The sequence below is a fragment of the Ambystoma mexicanum genome, chromosome 10 (genome assembly GCF_040938575.1).
Source record: "Ambystoma mexicanum isolate Mex_15411 chromosome 10, UKY_AmexF1_1, whole genome shotgun sequence".
In the NCBI taxonomy this organism is placed as follows: domain Eukaryota; kingdom Metazoa; phylum Chordata; class Amphibia; order Caudata; family Ambystomatidae; genus Ambystoma; species Ambystoma mexicanum.
Genome location: NC_090932.1, coordinates 1,498,687,066 through 1,498,706,577, shown reverse-complemented (window position 1 = coordinate 1,498,706,577; position 19,512 = coordinate 1,498,687,066). Strand labels below are relative to the sequence as shown.

The 19,512-nt window shown below is 43.8% G+C and overlaps 1 protein-coding gene across 3 annotated transcripts in view; it reads right to left on the bottom strand.

Annotated features, from left to right (window-relative positions):
* Positions 1-19,512, bottom strand: part of CCDC62 (coiled-coil domain containing 62) — a 498,667-nt gene that overhangs the window by 190,594 nt on the left and 288,561 nt on the right. For all 3 annotated transcript variants that reach the window (XM_069619632.1, XM_069619633.1, XM_069619634.1), the window contains one exon: positions 2,845-3,019. In XM_069619632.1, coding sequence (XP_069475733.1) covers positions 2,845-3,019 — 175 coding nt within the window. The remainder of the gene's footprint in view (positions 1-2,844; positions 3,020-19,512) is intronic.

Below are 19,512 nucleotides of genomic sequence, written 5' to 3'. Positions count from 1 at the left end.
TATGAGAGGGAGGGTTTGCGTCAGAACAGGGCTTTTAAGGCTTTTTGGACTTTATTCCGGAAGAAAGCTTGCTGCTGGACTATAGCGAGGAGCCACTAGCAGCGAGGCAAGGAGAGCCACCAAGTCCATCAGGGAAACCTTGCTTGGAAACCTGGGAGCCCTATCTGAGAGAGGCCTGTCTGGAGGGACCTTGATGTAAGCTGCCTACCAAAAGAGGCTCCTACAAATCTGGCGGGCTTCTGAGCAAAGATCATTGAGCTCCCATGTAAGCAGATATCCCAAAGACATCAATTGTGTGGGGATCCAACTGCTGTTATCCCTTTCGATTGAGTCAGAGGTGGAGGAGGCTTAAACTGTATAGGCCCTTCGCACAATTTATAAAGTCTCATTCAACTTATTTCCCCATAGAAAACCACCCCTCTGTTGAAATTGCATTGTGTTAGGGGCTGCATGCCTTAAACCTTTCCATCAAATTGTGGGGAGACACTGTTTATCCTGAGTACATTTGATTAAAGTAAATCAATTCATTCCCATATAGAAAAATCACAGGATGAGTGTTAGAAATCGAAACTAACAAAGCTCATGCCTAGTGTGTTAGAGCCGTTATAGCCCATAAAGACTTGGTTGACTGAGTCTGAAATCCTTCACTTCTATATGGAAGGGGGAAGGGGGTGTCCATAATCGCAAAATAAGAAATCCTAAACGCTGCCTTTCAAGTCAAAGCGTGTTGCAAAACGAATTTCCCCATTCATTTAAAATCAGAATTACAAAGTATTGCATCTCCTCTGTATGTGTGTTATAAAATGAAATTCCTGTTTGGTTCACATTGTTCTCTGACCCCAAATTACCAAGCTCAGCCTCTTATTTTCATGTGTGTTGAAAAACGATTTCCATTCAAGTCCCTTTTTGCCAACCTTGCCTTTTAAACCAAAGTTGAAAAAATGATTTTTGCCATTGCATTCCCTTCCCAAACAGCGCCTTTTTAAGTCAGTAAGCAAAACGATTTCCCATTGTGCTCTCACTCTCTGCACCTTTCCTTTAAATCAAATGGGTCATATTTAATTGAAGCCTGGAGGGTAGGGGTTGCTGGGAGAAAAGTATGGTTTCAAATTAAGTCATTTCTGTGGACCCTGTATTTTCCATTGGTTACATCGAAATTAAATCTGTTGTGTTATTGCATGTTTCAAAATTCCATCTATGTTGTTTGAATAATAGGAGTTCTTGTTGTGATATTGGGTGTTGCCACAGCATTGGTGGCTGCTGTATCAGGAAAGGAGGGTGCTGTTACGTAAAAGGAGTTGTATGCCTGGGTAAAATTGCTTTGAAAAAAACATCCTAGTCCACTCCGTCCTCAAAACATCATTTATACATTCAGTCACAGGAAAAAAAAAACACCATATCAGCCACAAGCATCAAAAAAAGGGTTGTGTATATATTTGTTTAAACAACAATTAGTGCTAAAGTGTTCGGCATAACAATATAATAGTGTCAAAGAAAAAAAGAGAAAACTGGTGAAACCCAACTGTTGAGGACACAATAGATTAGAATATCTGCATGTACATATGCATATTATTGAAATTATAAAAAATGTTAGACATTAACAAAAGGTGAGAAACATTTGTTGAAAAGCACAAGAATACAAAAATACAAATAACAGTAAATCAAAAATGGCCCAAATCGACCGTTGTTTAGAACCATGACTTGTGGTACCTACAAACTAAATCTAAATTCTTGTCCAGAATAAGGTCTGCCTAAACACTGTTATTAGTTCAGGACATTAGTTTAATAAGAGAGAATGGAACATGTCCTCAATATCCCAAAGTGAAAAATTCTTGTTCAGGATAGGTTAGCATTTTGTCAAATCTTAAATAAATATTTGTGCTATACGCCGGCCTGGCTCCTAGTCCATTGGTGACACAGGGTATTTGTTGGGGTTGGGTGTGAGATGGGTTGAAGGCCTCACCAAAGTGAGCATGAATAAAGAGTGCTTTATTGTGCGCCACCTTGCTTGAGGCTACTCCCTCAGTGGAGAGTGACCGCATAATAAACCACGACACCCCACAAGTTGTGGAGTTGAAATATAAGCCTGAGAAAGGCCATGGACGGAAGACATTCCCCCATCAGTTGTCCAACTGTGTCACGAGACTGAGAAAGACCAGGGGAAAGGAGACATTCCCCCACTAGTGGAAAAGGAACCTTTTCGTTTGAAGAACGTTCAACCCCAGAACTGTTCATTGTCCAGAGGAAGGGAGTCATTCCTCTGGACCAAGGAGACATCATTTATTTAGCTTATTTAACAGTGTAAGGGACAGAGAAAGGTCTTGATATCAAGGTGCACTTTTTAGTTGCTTCAGACTTCCTGACAATTTCATTAGTACTTTTGAGGCAGGGAACCCCCCTCTTACAGTTACGGCAAGGCTGGGTTTTGTTTTCATTTTCTTACTTAATGAAAGTCTTTGCCAATCAACATGCCACCACTGTGTCAGAGTCCAACTTCTGCACCCTTTCAGTGTTCAGACTAAAGTCTACTGAAGAACCGTTCATCCTACATCCTTTCAAATGCCAAAACAAATGCCAAGTAAGTGACATACAAATATCTCTTATTTAATAAAATATACCTTTAGATCAGAATTTGAATAAATACATTTCCATGATCAACATGAGCTGGCTATATTCAACCATTGAGTTTCACTTAATATGCAAATGAGCAGAGATTCTGAGAACAGACACAAACGGTCACTAGCAAATGCTAAACAGTTTCTGGACAGAAAAGAGAAAATACTGCACAGAGTGAACCATAGAAAGAAAGCAGGTCATGGCATGTTTCCATTATGAAAAACAAACCTGGGGTGTGGATGACTTGAAATCTCTGTGCGCCGGGACTAGCAGGGCATTGAAATCTAGGGATAATTCTGTACTGGAGAGCCTGCCACTGACTTGAGGCCCTCTTCGTTGTGATGAGGTTCCACAACAAACAGCCGAGTCCAGGTTGAGAGGAGTCAGGTCAAAAATATCTTTGCTGTAATGAAAGCATGAAAATACTTGTAATGCTACATTTTCACACCATATTTCCCAATCCTGGGTATTTAAATTAATTTGTGGCCACACACTTTTCATTAAGGTTATATTTACAGACCTGCTCAAGTCTTCCACTTGATGCACTGTGACTACATGGAGAAGGATGGTTGGGAGGACCCTATTAATATAATCAGCATACTAATATAATCATAAATGTAGATCTTCCATACAGTGCGGGCTATGCAGCAAGACCGGTCACAAGACAGCAGGTTACTTATACCTCTTCTACAAAGTTCTTTGAGATGTGAAGACGCCTGCACGACTTGCCACAAGACCACATTATAGACCTACCTTCTCCAAACTATACAGTACACTTTCTTAATGTGTCTCAGTCCCAACCTCTGACAACTGAATGTAGGGCTCATTTTAAGAATACACACTTCTAGTATGTTCCAAAAATGTGGTTTAAGTCATTTAATGGACCAATCAATAAAAGGGCCATCATCATCAACAACTATTGACAAGGGCATATTATTTGGCGATGCCAATACAAACAGATAGATGTAGAGCTTTTAAATGTTATAGTTTTTGGCACAACCGCTACTAGTTGATGTTGCTACGAATTTGAAATAGCTGTCCTATTGCTGCTATCTTTCCAACAAAACCATCTGGCTTATGGTCTAGTTTGTCGTTTATATAATCAGTGCCACACTGCATAGTAATCCAATTCTTTCACTATATCTACCTTATTTTTCCCACTGTGCAACTGTTCCAAAATGGCAGCCTAAGAAACACTAGTTTAAATGCCGCCAAAGAGAAGAACAAGTTACTTACATAACTAACATTCTTTCGACTGGATGTTCCTCCCACGTATTCCTCATTTTATGATATTTGTATTCTGCCAGCTTCGCTGCTTCGGAAAAAAAAAAGAATTCTCAGCAGAGGGCGCTGTGCACGAGGTTGTGGCGTCGATGTCCCTCGACGGGCTCTGTACCGTGTCAACGTCACCATCAGTATAAATAGCTTGTACCGCGCCAGATGGCTTCAGTTCTGTTTTTTTTGAGGAAATATTCGGGGAACACTCAGACGTGCCTCATGACTGATAGACTCTTTGTGAGAGGAAAGTGCGTAACGTAAACTGTACTGCGAGGTAGGATGGGAGGGGCAATGAGGAATACGTGGGAGGAACATCCAGTCGAAAGAACGTTACAGTTGGTAAGCAACTTGTTCTTCGAATGGATTGTGTCCACCCACGTATTCCTCATCTTATGATCGACTCCCATAGCAGTGGCAATTTTGGAGGTGGGAGTACTAGTTATTGTTCTCATGGACGGAATGAAGTACCGCTTTGGCAAATAAACCCTCATTGGAGGAAGAGGCATCTAAGCAAGAATGCTTGATGAAGGTATGCATTGATGCCCATGTTGCAGCTGAACAAATATCTGCTGCAGGGACACCCCTCTTCAGAGCCACAGAAGTAGCCATCCCCCTAGTGGAATGGGCTTGCAGCCCATCTTTTGGGTCTTTTCCTGCCAATCTGTAGCACTCAATTATAGCTAGAATTATCCAGCGGGATATAGTTTTTGTCACGGCTAATCCCAATTTACTAACCTACAAAAAGTTGGTCATCTTGACGTAATTTTGACATTCTTGAAATGTAAAAACGGAAAGCCCTTTTGGGGTCCAGTCTATGCAGTCTCTCCTCGTCTTTGCCCAAATGAGGAGGAGGATAGAATGTTGGTAATATGATCTTTTGTGACAAGCGGAAGTCAGAAACTACTTTTGGTAAAAAAGATGGCTTAACCTTAAGAAGAACCACTTTGTCCTTGTAAAAAGTAGTATATGGAGGTTTACCTGAGAGAGCCTGTAGTTCACTAACCCTGCGGGCTGAGGTTAAGGCCACAAGAAGGCTAGTCTTCAATGTTAGAAGCCTCAAGGGACAGGAGTGCAGAGGCTAAAAAGGTATAAAAGTTAGAAACTTAAGTACTAGATTTAAATCCCAAGTTGGGACATGAAAAGCGACTGGAGGGTATACATTAGTAAGCCCTTTCAGAAATTGAATTATCAATGGAATTTTGAAGTAAGAAACCTCTTCCGGGGAGCGCTTGACAATGGACAGAGCAGCTAGATATCCTTTAATTGTTCCGATCTGGAGCCCCAGATTATCTAGATGCAAAAGGAAAGCGCACTATTGGGGTGCCACACTGAAAAGGGTCTACATCCTTATCTTTGCACCAGTTACTGAATTTGTTCCAACGACACCGGTACAAAGATTTTGTTGCTGGCCTTCTGGCCGAAAGCAAAATCTCCATTACGTCATCCGGAAGATCCCAATCCTTGTATCTCAACCTCTCAGAAACCATGCATGAAGGTTGAGTGTCTAAACCACTGGATTGAGAACCTGACCTTCCTCTTGCGAGAAAAGATCCTCGCTTTGCGGAAGACGTATTGGAGGACAGATGGACATGTCCAGAAGGTCCGGGTACCATGTCCTCCTGGCCCAATCCGGGGCAATTGGGATCATGGTTTTCCTAAACTTTCTCAACCTCCTGATTACTTGTGGAATCACAGGGACTGGCGGAAACGCGTACAGAAGTGGAAACTTCCAGTCCACCACGAACACATCTTCTAGAGCTCCTCTTGGAGGAAATTCCCTTGAGCAGTACTGTTCGCACTTCCGGTTTACCGTGGTCGGGAACAGATCCACTTGAGGGGTTCCGCAAAGGGCGAAGATCTCCAGAAGGACTTCCTGAGCTAGCTCCCACTCGTGGGAGACTGCTCTGCCTGCTCAGAGCATCTGCCGCCGTGTTCTGCGCTCCGGCTAGGTGAACTGCCGATAGAGACATACCTTCTCGTATTGCCCAGAACCAGAGCTGCATTGCCTCTCTGCACAGTGGTAGTGACCCTACGCCCCATCTCTTGTTGAGGTAGTACATGGCCACCGTGTTGTCCGTCATTATCATGACATTCTTTCCCTGTACAGAGGGCAGGAAGGCCTTCAGCGCTAGTCTGATTGCCCTCAGCTCCAATAGGTTGATGTGTAGTTTGGACTCCGATGGAGACCAACGACCGCTGATTGTCAGATCGTTGGTGTGAGCTTCCCACTCTGTGAGTGAAGCGTCGGTCACTACTGTTGGCTCCGGCCATGGTTGTGAAAAATATTCTCCCTTGACGATGTTGTCGTTGCAAGCCCATCATAGTATATCCTGAGCAACTGTGCTCGGGACTTGCAGAAGATCCGACATACTCCACGAGAACTGGGACCACTGAGTTCTGAGGGCCCATTGAAGGGATCTCACTCTCAACCTGGCCTCTGGCACCAGAAAAATGCAGGATGCCATGAGGCCGAGCAATCCCAGAAAATCGAAGGCCGGCAGATGCTGTGCATTCTGCAACTTTGTTACCATCTGCAGAATGTGGAGAGCCCTCACCTCGGGAGGCGAGGCTTTGCCCGAGTAAGAATCCAAAACTGCTCCGATAAACTGGATCTTTTGGGATGGTAACATGTGAGACTTCCTGAAATTGAGGGAGAAGCCCAGTTTGTGAAGGAGGTGACAGGTGATCGACAGATGTTCCTGAGCTTGTTTGGGAGAACGCGCTCTGATCAACCAATCGTCCAGGTAGGGGTAGACGTGAATCCCCCCCTCTCCTGAGACTCGCTGCCACAACCGCCATCAGTTTGGTGAAAACCCTCAGGCAGAGGTCAGCCCGAATGGCAGAACTCAAAACTGAAAGTGAGAACCGTCAACCTCAGGTACTTTCTGTGCTTGGGATGGATTGGCACATGAAAGTAAGCATCCTGAAGGTCCAATGATACCAACCAGTCTTGGAGTTGGAAAGCCTGAAGGATCTGAGAAAGGGTTACCATCTTGAACTTGTCCTTCCTGAGGAACTTGTTCAAGTTTCTTAAGTCCAAGATGAGTCTCAATCCTCTGTCCTTCTTTGGAATGAGAAAGTAAGGGGGGGGGGAAGAGTACCACCTCGTGTTCCTCTTCGCTACAGGTACCTGTTCTATTGTACCTTTCTCTAGCAGGGTTACAATTTCCTGCAACAGGAGCGGATCTGGAATTTTGACAGAGTTGGTTCCCGAGGGATGGTCCAGAGGCCTTTTTAGTAAGGGAAGGCAGTAACCTTGAGCTACTGCCCTGCCATTCTTTCAGATGCTGAGAGATTCTGCCTCCCACCGGGGTTTTGTGTGATAAGGCCTCAGTGATTTGGAGGCGGCTGCAGGAGCGGCTGAGGGCAAAGATGCCGTTCCCGAGGCTGGTTTTGCACTTTTTCCTCGTCCACCACGAGCAACATTTCTCTTGCCTCTTTAACTGGCCTGTCCTCTTCCTCTACCAAAAGAGTAGTACCTAAAGGACGACCTCTCCAGGAAGATGATCCCAATAAGGTTTCTGAGGCGGTCGCATGGAGGCGCTTAGAGATTTAGCTGCCGCTTTTGAGGTCTGTAGTTTTTCAAAGCTTTCATCAGTTTTACTACCAAACAGCCTCAAGCCATCAAAAGGCATGTTTAGAACTCTGGCCTGCACATGTGGTGCAAACCGCGTCTTCCTCAACCATGCAAATCTGCATAGCACTGTGCTTGCAGCCATGGATCTGCTGTTACTATCAGCAGTATCCAGTCCAGACTGGAGACAATTCCGCAATTGCCTCCTTTCCGTCTTTGACAATATTCAGGAAGCCTTCCCTTTCCTTGCCTTCCGGAATATGTTCAGCCGCTGCCAAAATGCAGTCCCACAGGATATGGGTGAACCTGGCCAGGGTACAGTTGACATTAGTTGATTTGAGAGCCATGCTACCAGAGGTAAAAACCTTACGGGCCCAAGCATCCACCTTCTTATCCTCTCTATCCGGGGGGATAGATTGATTTGCTGTTTGTCTTGAGGACGTTGCAGCCTGAACAACCAGACTTTCTGGAGTGGGATGCCTGCTTAAATGATCAGGATCAGAACTAGAACTTCTATACTTCTTTGGAAAATGATTGTTGACTGCAGCAATTGTATCAGGAACTTCCCAGTTTTTTTCTATCGTTCTTTGAAGTGCCCTATAGAACTGGATCCTTCTGGGGCCCTAATCAAGTATGTCAGTCAGATCATCCTGGTGGGTGAGGTTCTACCCCAGCCCATGTATTAAACCACTCTATTCATTAGACTCCTGTACCCTGAATCTGCATGTTCTGCAGGGTCAGGTTTTGCAATCTCCAGCTCAGGTGGCGCATCAATGCCACTAGCAGAGTGAAGGGTATCACACAGGTCTCATCTTCGATTCTGGATCGATTAATTCTTCTGGGACCTCTCTAGTACCATATTGCACTCCAAAAGGAGAAACAACTTCTTCAGAGCCACTTTCTTCAAAAATAGAAGACATAGGGCCTCATTACGAGGTATGCGGTAGAGGGATAACGGGGCTGGTAGAGATGCCTGCCCCGTTATCCCTCTATCGCCGCATTACGGTGTCTCCTCGCGGGACCCGCTAAGGACGCCTGGTAAAACCAGGTGTCCTTAGCGGGTCCCGCGAGCAGACCAGGATGCAAACAACTGGCCCGTCATTAAAGGGCCCGTTGTTTGCATCCTCCCCATTCCCATTGAGCCCTATGGGGGCTCGAATGGGGATGTACCGGGTCAGGGTGCCCGAGAAGGGGAATTACCGGGCCCTCCAAGGTCGGAATGGGCCAGTACTTCCCCATTCCGGGAACCCGGACCCTGTATGGGGGTAGCCATGCCGCCAGTAGCGGCATGGCTACCCCCATACTTGCAATGAGGCCCATAGACTTAAAGAAGTCTGACTTAGGTAAATGAGCAAATCTCCTTTCCTGTTCATGAGTTTGGGTCGAAGAAATCGAAGGAACCTTCAATGGTATCGAAAGGAGTCTGCGAAGAAACCGATGACGACTTCGACAAAGGCGTCAAAAATGCTTTTGGCTTTGATGTCGAAGCCGTTGACGAAGTCGTCGAGGGTTTCAATGACTTCTGTTTTTTATACGGTGTCGGGGAAACACTCGATTCTTGAGGAATCTTTGATGATTTGACATCGACTCTAGTCTTTCGCGTTTCACCCATACTACTGGGTTTTACCACAGTAGTTCCCGACTTCCCTTTGTCGTCCGACGGAGCGAGCGGGGTCTGGCTCTTTTGAGGCTTCTTTGTTGAGGCTGGATTCTCAAAGACCTCCATCATCTTCCTTCTAAATTCTTCCCATTTTCTTGGGGAATCCGACTTATGTCTCCTCTTTACCTTTTTTGAAGAGGAAGAGCTTCTCTATCTACTGCGAGATCGAGATTTCTTAAGAGTCTTTACGATGATCCGATGCTTTCGAATCGTTCGACTTCCTATGTCTTTTTGAGGAGGCCTTGGAGGCTTCCCGCTCTACCGCCAGTTTACCCTTCCTCTCACGAAGGGCCTTCTCCGTCCTCGACGGACAGGAGCCACAGTCGCCGGTTCGATGGTCTGAACCTAGGCACCAAAGACAAACACTGAGGATCAGTAATTGATATCTTCGATCTGCAGTCAATACATTTTTTTAACCCCGTCTTGGGAGTAGAAGGAGTGGAAGACGACATTTTCTGAAGAAACATTTAAAGCGTGCCGTTCAAGAGCGAAGCAATCGGAAAAACGGAACTAAAGCCATCGGGCGCGACACAAGCTATTTATACTGATGGTGACATCAACACGGTACTGAGCCCGTTGAGGGACATCGACGCCACGACTTCGTGCACAGCGCCCTGTGCCAAGAATTTATTTTTCCGAAGCAGCAAAGCTGGCAGGATACGAATATTATAAGGAGCAGGAATACGTGGGAGGACACAATCTATTCGAAATTAGTATTTCGGAATTGCATATTAAGACTCCTGTAAAACCTCTACGATCCAAAGAGGACCCTGCCAGGGATGCGGAATGAATGTTTACAAGTCTTGCGATGTGAAAACTAGAAACTGTTAGCAAGCATCTCGATGTGATTCTATACAAAATGTCAGCGACGTTACTCACTAGCAGCAATGTGCTCTATGCTAAGGTATACAGCAATGAACCAGTCACAACTGAATGCAATGCTACATGATGCCAAGCTTGGAAACTAAAGATTTAAATGAACATAAATTCCTGTAAAATCAACGTTACATTGTGTCTTAATTTCTCTTTGCACCAAGTCTTAATTAAAACATAATAGCCTCGGAAAGTATGGACTAAGGTCGTAAAAACAGAAACCACGCCCTTCTCACATGTAAAGACAACATCAACTCCATTAACCAGTGAGCACACGACCTGCCCTGCCGCAACCAGTTTAGCACTATATTCCCGAAAGACTGCAGAGAGCCTGTGGCTTGGCAAATATGTCAAAGTTCTGTCTGTAGAGAGCATTCGGTAACTACACCCTTCTTATGAAGGAAGACGCCGAAAGACCTGCTAGAAGAAAGCATCTGAGGTCCACCTCCACAAAATACTACATTTAGGAGTTGTGTGGGGATACAGCAACGACTTCAGAACACTGCATCTTAGGTCTACCTCCACTGAGTTGTGAAGGGAGCTGCTTTGAGATAAGCCAGAAAACAACTGAGGTTTTTCCATGAAGGGCCAAGAGGAAAGGGCAGAACGTTAGTGCTACTTGCCAGAATTAGTGCAAATACTTTAAGCCTATAGTCCCTGTATCACTATGAACTAGCAGACACCGTGTGGCAGGAATGGAAAACTATGCCATTAACAGTTTTAAAATATAATGGCGAAGGGAGAGACAGGGTCGCTGCTACTGTGTGTTCGTGTATATAGCTTGACGAAGCATCTTCCCACTGCCTGCCACAAAATGTGCTATGGCCATAGTTGTACCAAGACGGTGGGTATGTGTAGTATTTCGTAATGGTAACAGACTACAGAGACTAAACATGGAGGAGAAGAGTAGCAGCCGCTGCACGTTTGAATGTTCAATTGACTTTTCCGTGCTTTGTGAGACTCGTGACCAACAAGGAAAGCACTGTGTATAGTAAATATGTTCCAAATACACTGTTTATCAGTCATCTGCACTCAAATGCCTGAGACAAAAGCTGTTTGCCTTATATTGTATGTGCTGCCTTCAAAGCATATCAAAATAAAATTGGTAATTCGGGTCTCAAATGTTCCACAAGTTTCGGAACATTCCATGTTACTCTAATCGTGTCCAAATACCATTTTAAACAGCAGAGTTAAAATAAAACGTCACTATTTATAACTTAATACAGTGCAATGTGCAAACACAAAAACAGTCGCTTGTTGGACTTCAGGGTTCCAACTCCATAGCTGCGGGTAGGACTGCCATTGAGCTCAGTCACCGGTTTTAAACGTCTGCGTATTTTTACCATTTTTTTTACAATGTGTTTATTCACTTTACAATATATACATATCAAAAATACGCATGGCTTACAAATACATTTCAGTTTATACATTACAAATTACATTAAATTACCACAGTATTATACAATCAATACCGTCTTTAAAAACTCCCTATAATCTTGTACAGTGAACCCACAACCTAATAACATTCTCAATGCATCCCATCCAAAGTATAAAAGAGTAGGATGATAAAACAGAGAAAAAAATATATATATATAGATTTATTTTTACCAGTCCTGCTTTGTAAAACAACAGACTTGTCATGTAATGGCAGGTGAGCGTTTTTAGTTATTAGACTTAAAATGATTCTACACAGTTTAATCTCAAACTTTGTGCACTTGCTAAGTAGTTTTAGTAATTTCACGGCCATCCTCTGTGATACATTTCTGATTAATTCCAGGATTTGCAGGATTTTATGTGCATAAATGAAATGTAATGCAACTCGTGATTTCATTCTATTAGTCTTGATGTCAAGAGTTATGTTCATTAATTCTCATACTGTCATTGTGGTTTAACCTACATTTTCCAGCTTCTAGCGTATTGAAGGTACAAAATGTTTTATTGTTCGGTTAACAAAAAAAAAAAGGTACCATTAACATTACAATAACATTCATAGTTAGAATTCATACAACCGAAAGAAGGACATTTCAAAATTCTCAATAAAAAAATAGATGAATGAAGAAAAATGCAATTATTATCACCAATATCGGGGAAAAACCTTGAAGGCACAGTTCATTCATAACAAAATAAAAGTAAGACCACAGAACACAGTCATAGAATTTCAACACTAAGTAGAGGAAGGGATCATTTCGAGCTTCAGAGGTTTTAAGAAACCAGTCACTGCAACTATGGTGGATGTAGTATGACCCGCCAAGCAGCACCAGTTCCTTCACCCACAGCAAACAATCCCAGACATTTTTTCTGCATTTTCCATCTTAAACCCTGTATCGCAGTACATTAGACCAGAAGATGTTTCAGAGTTTCACATTGATTATTCTCATTACAGAATCTACATGTAGCATGCGCTGTCAACATGCCATATCTGACCAGAGTCTGTTTGGTTAAAACGAGATTCCAACGGAAGCAAAGGAAAACACGTTGAGTAAACCTATCTGGGTAGATCGCTAAATAGAGTGCTAGAATCCCCAGTTTTTTTATGATCCTCATGCAAATGACCCAAGGATGAGTACATATGGATACTCTCAATGGTGTTAATCCAATGCTGATTAAATAGGGACTGTTCAGCTTTGGTCGGCTTTTCAATACGTTCTTTCAGGAAACTACAAGATTCAAGCAGGAGATCACGGCATAGTTCATAAAAATCATGTACTAAAACAGAACCCTTTAAGTCTACAAACAAGGATCCTTCGCTTGGACACTAGATCTTCCTTAGGAATGAAAGACATTTCCAGTGGGCTCTTGCTCTCAAAGAAACAATGCCCAGCTCATATCTTATTGCATGTATGGGCAGAGAGCCTGAGAGACGCAAAGCCCTCCTCCAGATCAAGGCCTCAAGAGTAGGCACGTATTCAAGAATGGACAGAATGTACACGGCCCTCCCATATAGAACCTTTGGGATGTTCCCTTCATAGTACTGAAGACTTGGCCATAAAGACAATTTGCCATAGCTTGCATCAACCCTGCTTAATTGGTTTGCAAGGGCTGAGGCACGACTCTTGAGCCACATTTGGAGCTTCAGTTTACCAGGTTTAGAGGTTATGAAAAACCCTAAATAAATCAAGAGTATCCACTTTATCCACAGGTTATAAACCAATTTGCCAGCGAAAGGTAGTGTCTTTTGTGCGTTTAGAGCACTGCATGATTTGTGTTAGCTGGATTAATCTTCAAAGAATGTTCATCCACAAAGACTAAAAAAAACATCAGACTTTGGAGTCTCACAGGAATGCAATAAAAAATGGGGGCATCGTCGGCGTAAGCCATCCAGAGCGGTCTCATGTTGTGATGCTTGGGAGTAATAAAGGTTGCCGATTTCAAATAATTACCCATGTCTGCCATGTATAAATTAAACATCCAGGTGCGAAAAACACATCCCTGCCTGACCCCAGGGAAGTCGGTATGTGGCGAGACAAAAGGCCAGTGTGATTCATCGAACTTGAATATTAGAGTGTACATATAAAACAATAATGAACCTTAAAACACATATTGGAATTCCCCTCATGCTAAGTTTCAACCACAAAATATTACGATCCACAACATCAAAGGTGGCCATAAGGTCAATCGATGCAATAAATAAGTCACATTTACCCTCCCACGCAAGATGTTGTATGCACTTCATCATGAGACCATTCAGAGATGTTCCCATATGTCGCCTAAATGCAATCTCGTTTCGGATGCCCATAGCTCAAGGTGTGATAATAGGATGGTACCAAATACCTTGCTGTCAGCATCCAAAATGGCAATGGGTCTATAGTTTGCAGGGTCAGATGCAGCTCCCTTTTTATATATGGGCAAAATGTGCACCAATTACCAAGAAGCAGGGAAGGATTCAGTTTTCACCATGTTCTTAAACAAGAAAGACAATACTGTAGCCCAATCTACCGGTTCAAACTTACAAATTAAGATAGCTTATTTGGGCCGAGAGCACGAGAAGTACTAATATTATTAATTACTTCAAGTACATTTTCACATTCAAAATGTAACAGCTACTGGTGATTATTTCTTGTAGATCGCTGCAGAGACTAAACACCTTCCCTGTAGGTCCAATTTATTAATAAGCTTCCAAAAATGTTGCACGTTCTAATTTCGACAACATAACCTCAGCTCAACTATTTCGGAGCCAATTCCTGTAGGTCTGCCAAATCCCCCGGATCATGGCATTCATCAGACAGCAGACCAACATTATTCCTGGTCTGTTTTAGGGCCCATCTCATTTACCTTTTCCCAAAGTACTACCATCTCACTACAAACATGAGAGTTTCCTAGTTGTGACTGTACCACCCTGTTTCTTAGTAGTGAGGCTAAGCTCCAAGAGATCACTCACAAAACCCTACCATGTTATTCACTGTGAAAGGATATTTCCAATCATGGAAGGATAAATTCAAAAGATTCACAATGGAGTCATACACTTTAGAGGTAGTGCCCGCATTCCATGATACCCGGTTGCCCGCAGTATTGATCATTAAATCTTTGGGTCCAAATTCCCCAGGATTTTCATTCCACGGACTAGCATCAAATTGTGCCACAAGAATTGAATGGTCACTGAAGCTTGTTGGAACAATTTTCAATAGGACCCATTTCTCAGACATCCATCTCCCAACAAAAATATAAATAAATAGTAGAATACACAACACCGTTTAACAAGGTCAGTAGTTTGGGAAGATCAACAAAAACGGTGCCATTCAATGGAGAGAGACCCAAACCTGCTAAGCCTTCAATCCACTGTCTGCCATTATGTTGTTTGTTTTTTCGAAAAACTCCACGCAATTCATACTGATTCCAGATAGCCAAATTAAGACCGAATTTAAATCTCCTACCAAAATAATATGGCAACCCACATACACCTCACTCCACTCATTTCTAAAGAGTGCAATGTGTTTTAGAGAATACTCCAAACCACATAGACCCATGTGCCAATGCACAATAACAATTAGAAAGTGGAAATGGTATTTGCCCAAAGTTTTAACGCGTGTTGGCAAAATAACAAAGCAGAGTTCTCCCCAGAACTACAATTTCCATGCAAGATTTTACAAGATTCAGAAGGCCGCCATAGGGGCGGCCCAATTCCCCCTGTTTAGCTGCCTAGAATCTCACAGCAAAACCATGAACAGATGGGGCGATTTCAGCCAGGTCTCTTGTAACTTGACTATTGTTTGAGATTTTAGTTTTATACCAACAGTGGGATTTGTAAATAGGTGGACATGTCCACACGTGTTCCAAGACAAAAATAAGAGCTGGCCAACTCGACTTTCACATGTAACAGCCAGGACCAGTTTCTGCTTTCTTCGGAAACCATCTTCCACTTTAATGCCAGATTTTCTCCGCCCATAGCGGCTTCACTCGCCATCATTCTTGCATAAGTTTTAAGGGCAACTACACTCCTGAGATTACCAGCTAAATCTGAAACGGTTCTTGATCTTTCCGTAAAATTGAGATCAAAACCAAATTCTCTTAGATTTTCACGTTCATGCAGAATGACAAGCACAATTTTAGAACTGACATACATAACTGAGAGATCAGCCCTGTACATATCAATAAAGTCCACTCTGTGCAAATCGCTTGTAGTGATGCCAGCCAAGCTAGGAATTTCAGTGTAAACGCAAGATGTTCATACAATTTAATACCAAAGCCTGGTTATCTGACAGGACACTTTCAATTAAAAGCATAAATGGATGTTCAACACAAGTGTTGTCCTGTCTTGATCCAGTGTCCACATTGGAGCCTCAGAGGAATCCCTTTGGGGCCAAAGGTAGCCGATCAGAAGGACCGCCAACCCAATTACCTGTCTCATTGAATTAATTTAAGCAATTAAATGAGCCCGAGGAAGGAGCGCCTTTCAATGCGTTACCTGACCCAAGAGGATTTCCCACCAAACTTTGTTGCAAACGCTCATTGGAAATGAAGTTGCATGATTATGAACTACTGAATTGTTGCCTTCAGTGACCCTGAATAAGGAAGGCACTCTGATTGATTTAATGGCCTCAGCCTTTTTTCTGATTGGGCCACTGACAAAATCCAAGCAGGTCACTGTTTGAGTAAGACCTTCCTGAAATCATAGGCAATTTATGTGTACGAGGTGGTGATTCTACATTAGTACCCGGCGGACATGCGTCCACGGGATACACTTAACATGATTGGCTCGTTTCCGAGCCATACCTAGGTGTAATCCCATGGACACACGTGCCTGGGTTTGTTCCCGGCGGGGGAGGAGGGGGCTGTTGGCAGCCCCTTAGCCAATGAGGAGGCTCGAAATGGGGCAATCCCTGCTCTGAGCCTCCCCATGGCTGGAGGCTGCCTTCGTCCCCTGCTGGGGACTCAGTACGTTTTTTTCTCTCCAACCCCTCTCCCCTGCAAACTATCCCCTCCGCTCTCTATGGCCGCCATGGAAAGGGAATACGGACTACGTTTTTCCTTTCCCAGCGGCCATTTTGTTTGACTTTTTTTTTTCTGTTCCGAAACGCGTCAGTAATAGACTGGGCGCTGGAATTAGCAGCCCGCTGATGGCAAGGTTCTTCCACACAAATGAATTCAGGAGGGGCAACGTTGACCCATAAGTAGAGCAACTGCTGCCTCACTATTAAGGAATTTTTTCCTAAAAATGACCAGGTACTTCATTGTTCATGCCAATTGGACAGTTCACCAGTGTATCGGCGGAATTGGTAGTAAATTGTGCCCGTTTTACAAGAACCACACTCTCTTGCAAGTCACCTCATAGCACATTTTCAGGTTGAATTTTCCTAGGTTGGGCTTCTGACCCCATTTCCTTTTACATATCACAATTATTATGCTGCTCACTCACTTGAGCCTCGATTTTCTGGGGGTTTTGATTAAACAAACATTCTTTGGCAGAAGTAGGCAATTTGATGTTATCAAATTTGAATAACAGATTCAAAGGACAGAGTTTGTTTTAGTTTCCACCTTTAGAGCCTCATAAAGATAAAAGGATATATAGCACCTGGTTGATCTCCACTAGAATCTGATCAGAAGAATCACCCCTATTTTGATCCATTCTCTTCAAAGCAGATGAATGCGCTCTTGATGGCCGAAAGGGCGATGTAGAGTCAATGGGTGTTACGCTCACCTGGCTCCCACAGGGGCGTCGGTCGGACCCGGACAGCTGCGGTCTCCACCCACGTGATGCGTAGTGCAGCGAAGAATGGCTGGATCTGCCCTTCTAATCTTGTCTGCTTAACCCGTAGAAATATTCTCCTGCAAGTGGAGAGATGGATTTAGCCACTTGTGGATTCAAGTGATGGCACCCCCACAGTCCTCCCCAACTAATCACCTCCGAAATGCCCTCACAGCAATCTCACCTTATATTCTTGAAAGATGAGCTCTCCATCCTGCGTGGATTTGAAGGGGCGCGTCGATTCCAGTTACTTCACTGGTTTGAAGGCTCGGGAGAGTTCCAGAGAGTATTGACTCTGAGGTTCCTGGTGAGGACCAGTAAGTATTAAGTTCAGACATATTGAACTCTATGATGTTCACTCTTGTTTGCCCCTTCCTTTCTTGTCTTACAGCTGGCTCGTGAAAAGATGCTCTTGTGGCAGCTGGTGGCGCTCAGGTAAGAGTCTGTCTTACCCGGCGCTGTCTGGTAAATGTTGCACGAGGAAAACGTGTTGTTTTGTCTCTCTTTACAGATGCGGCACGTGAAAATATGGAGTGTCACAAAAGGATGCCTCCGATGGTAAATCAGATAAGTCTATGATGGTAAGAATTATATTTGTTGGTTCCCTCGGCTCACCTTGTGGTTTTCTTTTGTCTCCTAGGTGCTGAAGTTCCACGAAGAAATGATGGAGGCAGCGCTGACCCGAAGGATGCTGTGAAGACTGGCGAATATGGTGCGGCGCTGCAGCTGGAGGTGCGGCGCGTGCAGAAATGATGTTCTTTACAGGTGGATCCAGAATCAGGTGTGGAATAGAAATAAGTTAGTTTTCTAACCTTGTCCCTTTCTTTCCCCTTTGTTTTAGGAGCTCCGGATTCGAGGCGGGCGTGGCAGAAGACTGGATGCAGGCTGCAGGCACTGTGAGTGTTACGCTGCTGGATGCAGAATAACGCGAAGCGTGTGTTGCTGATCGGGTGTGGTTTAAATAGCCTCAAAAGTAGTCCCAGGTAAGAAGTCCCTAGAACCACACCCGAGTAAAAAATAGTCCCTGTAGAAAAATAGTCCCTTTCAGGCTTCATGTTGGATTGGAGTCATTTGCAGCATGGTCTGCCTGAGGTAAATAATGACTACGAGACTGGCGCCTTAGGCGCCAGGACTGATTCCTACTATGAGCCTGGCGCCTAAGGCGCGAGGACTGAACCCAGATAGCCCTAGCCGGGGCTGCTGAGGTTTTACTAAATGTCTAGATGCCTGCTCCCGGGGCTGATGGGCTTGGTCCGGATGCCTGGGGGTAGGCATCATGACAATGGGGGATAGAGATGAATCCATATCAGGGGCATATCTCTGTTGCACATTCGGTGGAGTAGGCACAAAACTCTGATCATTGATGTTGATAGTCAATGTAGAAGTTGGCTCCTGCCTTCTACATTACACCCATGATTTTGAGGGTCTAATTGGACCAGTTGAGTAGGTACCTCATTAATAGCGGTTAGCCATTCCCCTAAAGCCTTCACTGGATCTGCTTCAATAGGGGTAAAAAAGATCTAATCGTCATTGTTTGAATTTTGCTGTTGCCCTTAAATGACTGGGTTGAGTCAAGCGCTCGTGTGCAAACGGCTCTGCATTAGACACGGAGCCCGACCCCCGTACTTGGGATATTGTCAATGCAGCCTCCCCATGTGATAATGGAAAAGGAAGGTTAAAAGCTGCCAGCTTTTCCGCATCCGTAATTTGTGATGTTGGTCGTTTGCATCATCCTTTTTTTAACCACTCCTTGAATCCTACATGTATAGGTGGCAAAACAAACAGAACAGTTTTCAAACACCTTTATGTACTGAAATGTTCCACAAAATGGCCAAAATAATAGACTCCCTTCCGCAAACTGGAGAAGCTCAGCAAACACTAGATGTAAAATAACCCAGTTCACTTACTGCCTTTTCATTCCCAGCCACGTGAAAACAACCTGTGGCTCACTTATTGGGTCCGTGTTAGAAACAGGAGAATCGATAACTTGCTTGCGTGTGGTGAGCAGGATCACATCTCTCTGGTCCATGGAGCGATATGTAGTACAACACCAGACAAACTAAGCACCAGAGTTCCTGGGCATCTGCGTGGACTGCAACTCTGAGACGCTCCATGGAAAGTAGAAGATTTTAAATGTTCTGGAAACAAAGGTGCAATAGGCACGGTTGAAAGACCAAGAGTTCAACCGCCTGCGCTGACTGCAACTCTGAACAACTTTGTTGTAGATAATAAACAAATGAACTAAAGCATGTTACATAAACTTTGAATTTGTTTTGTTCTCCTGTTTGTGAATGGCTTAACTCAGCCCCCTTTAGAACAATATTGAAG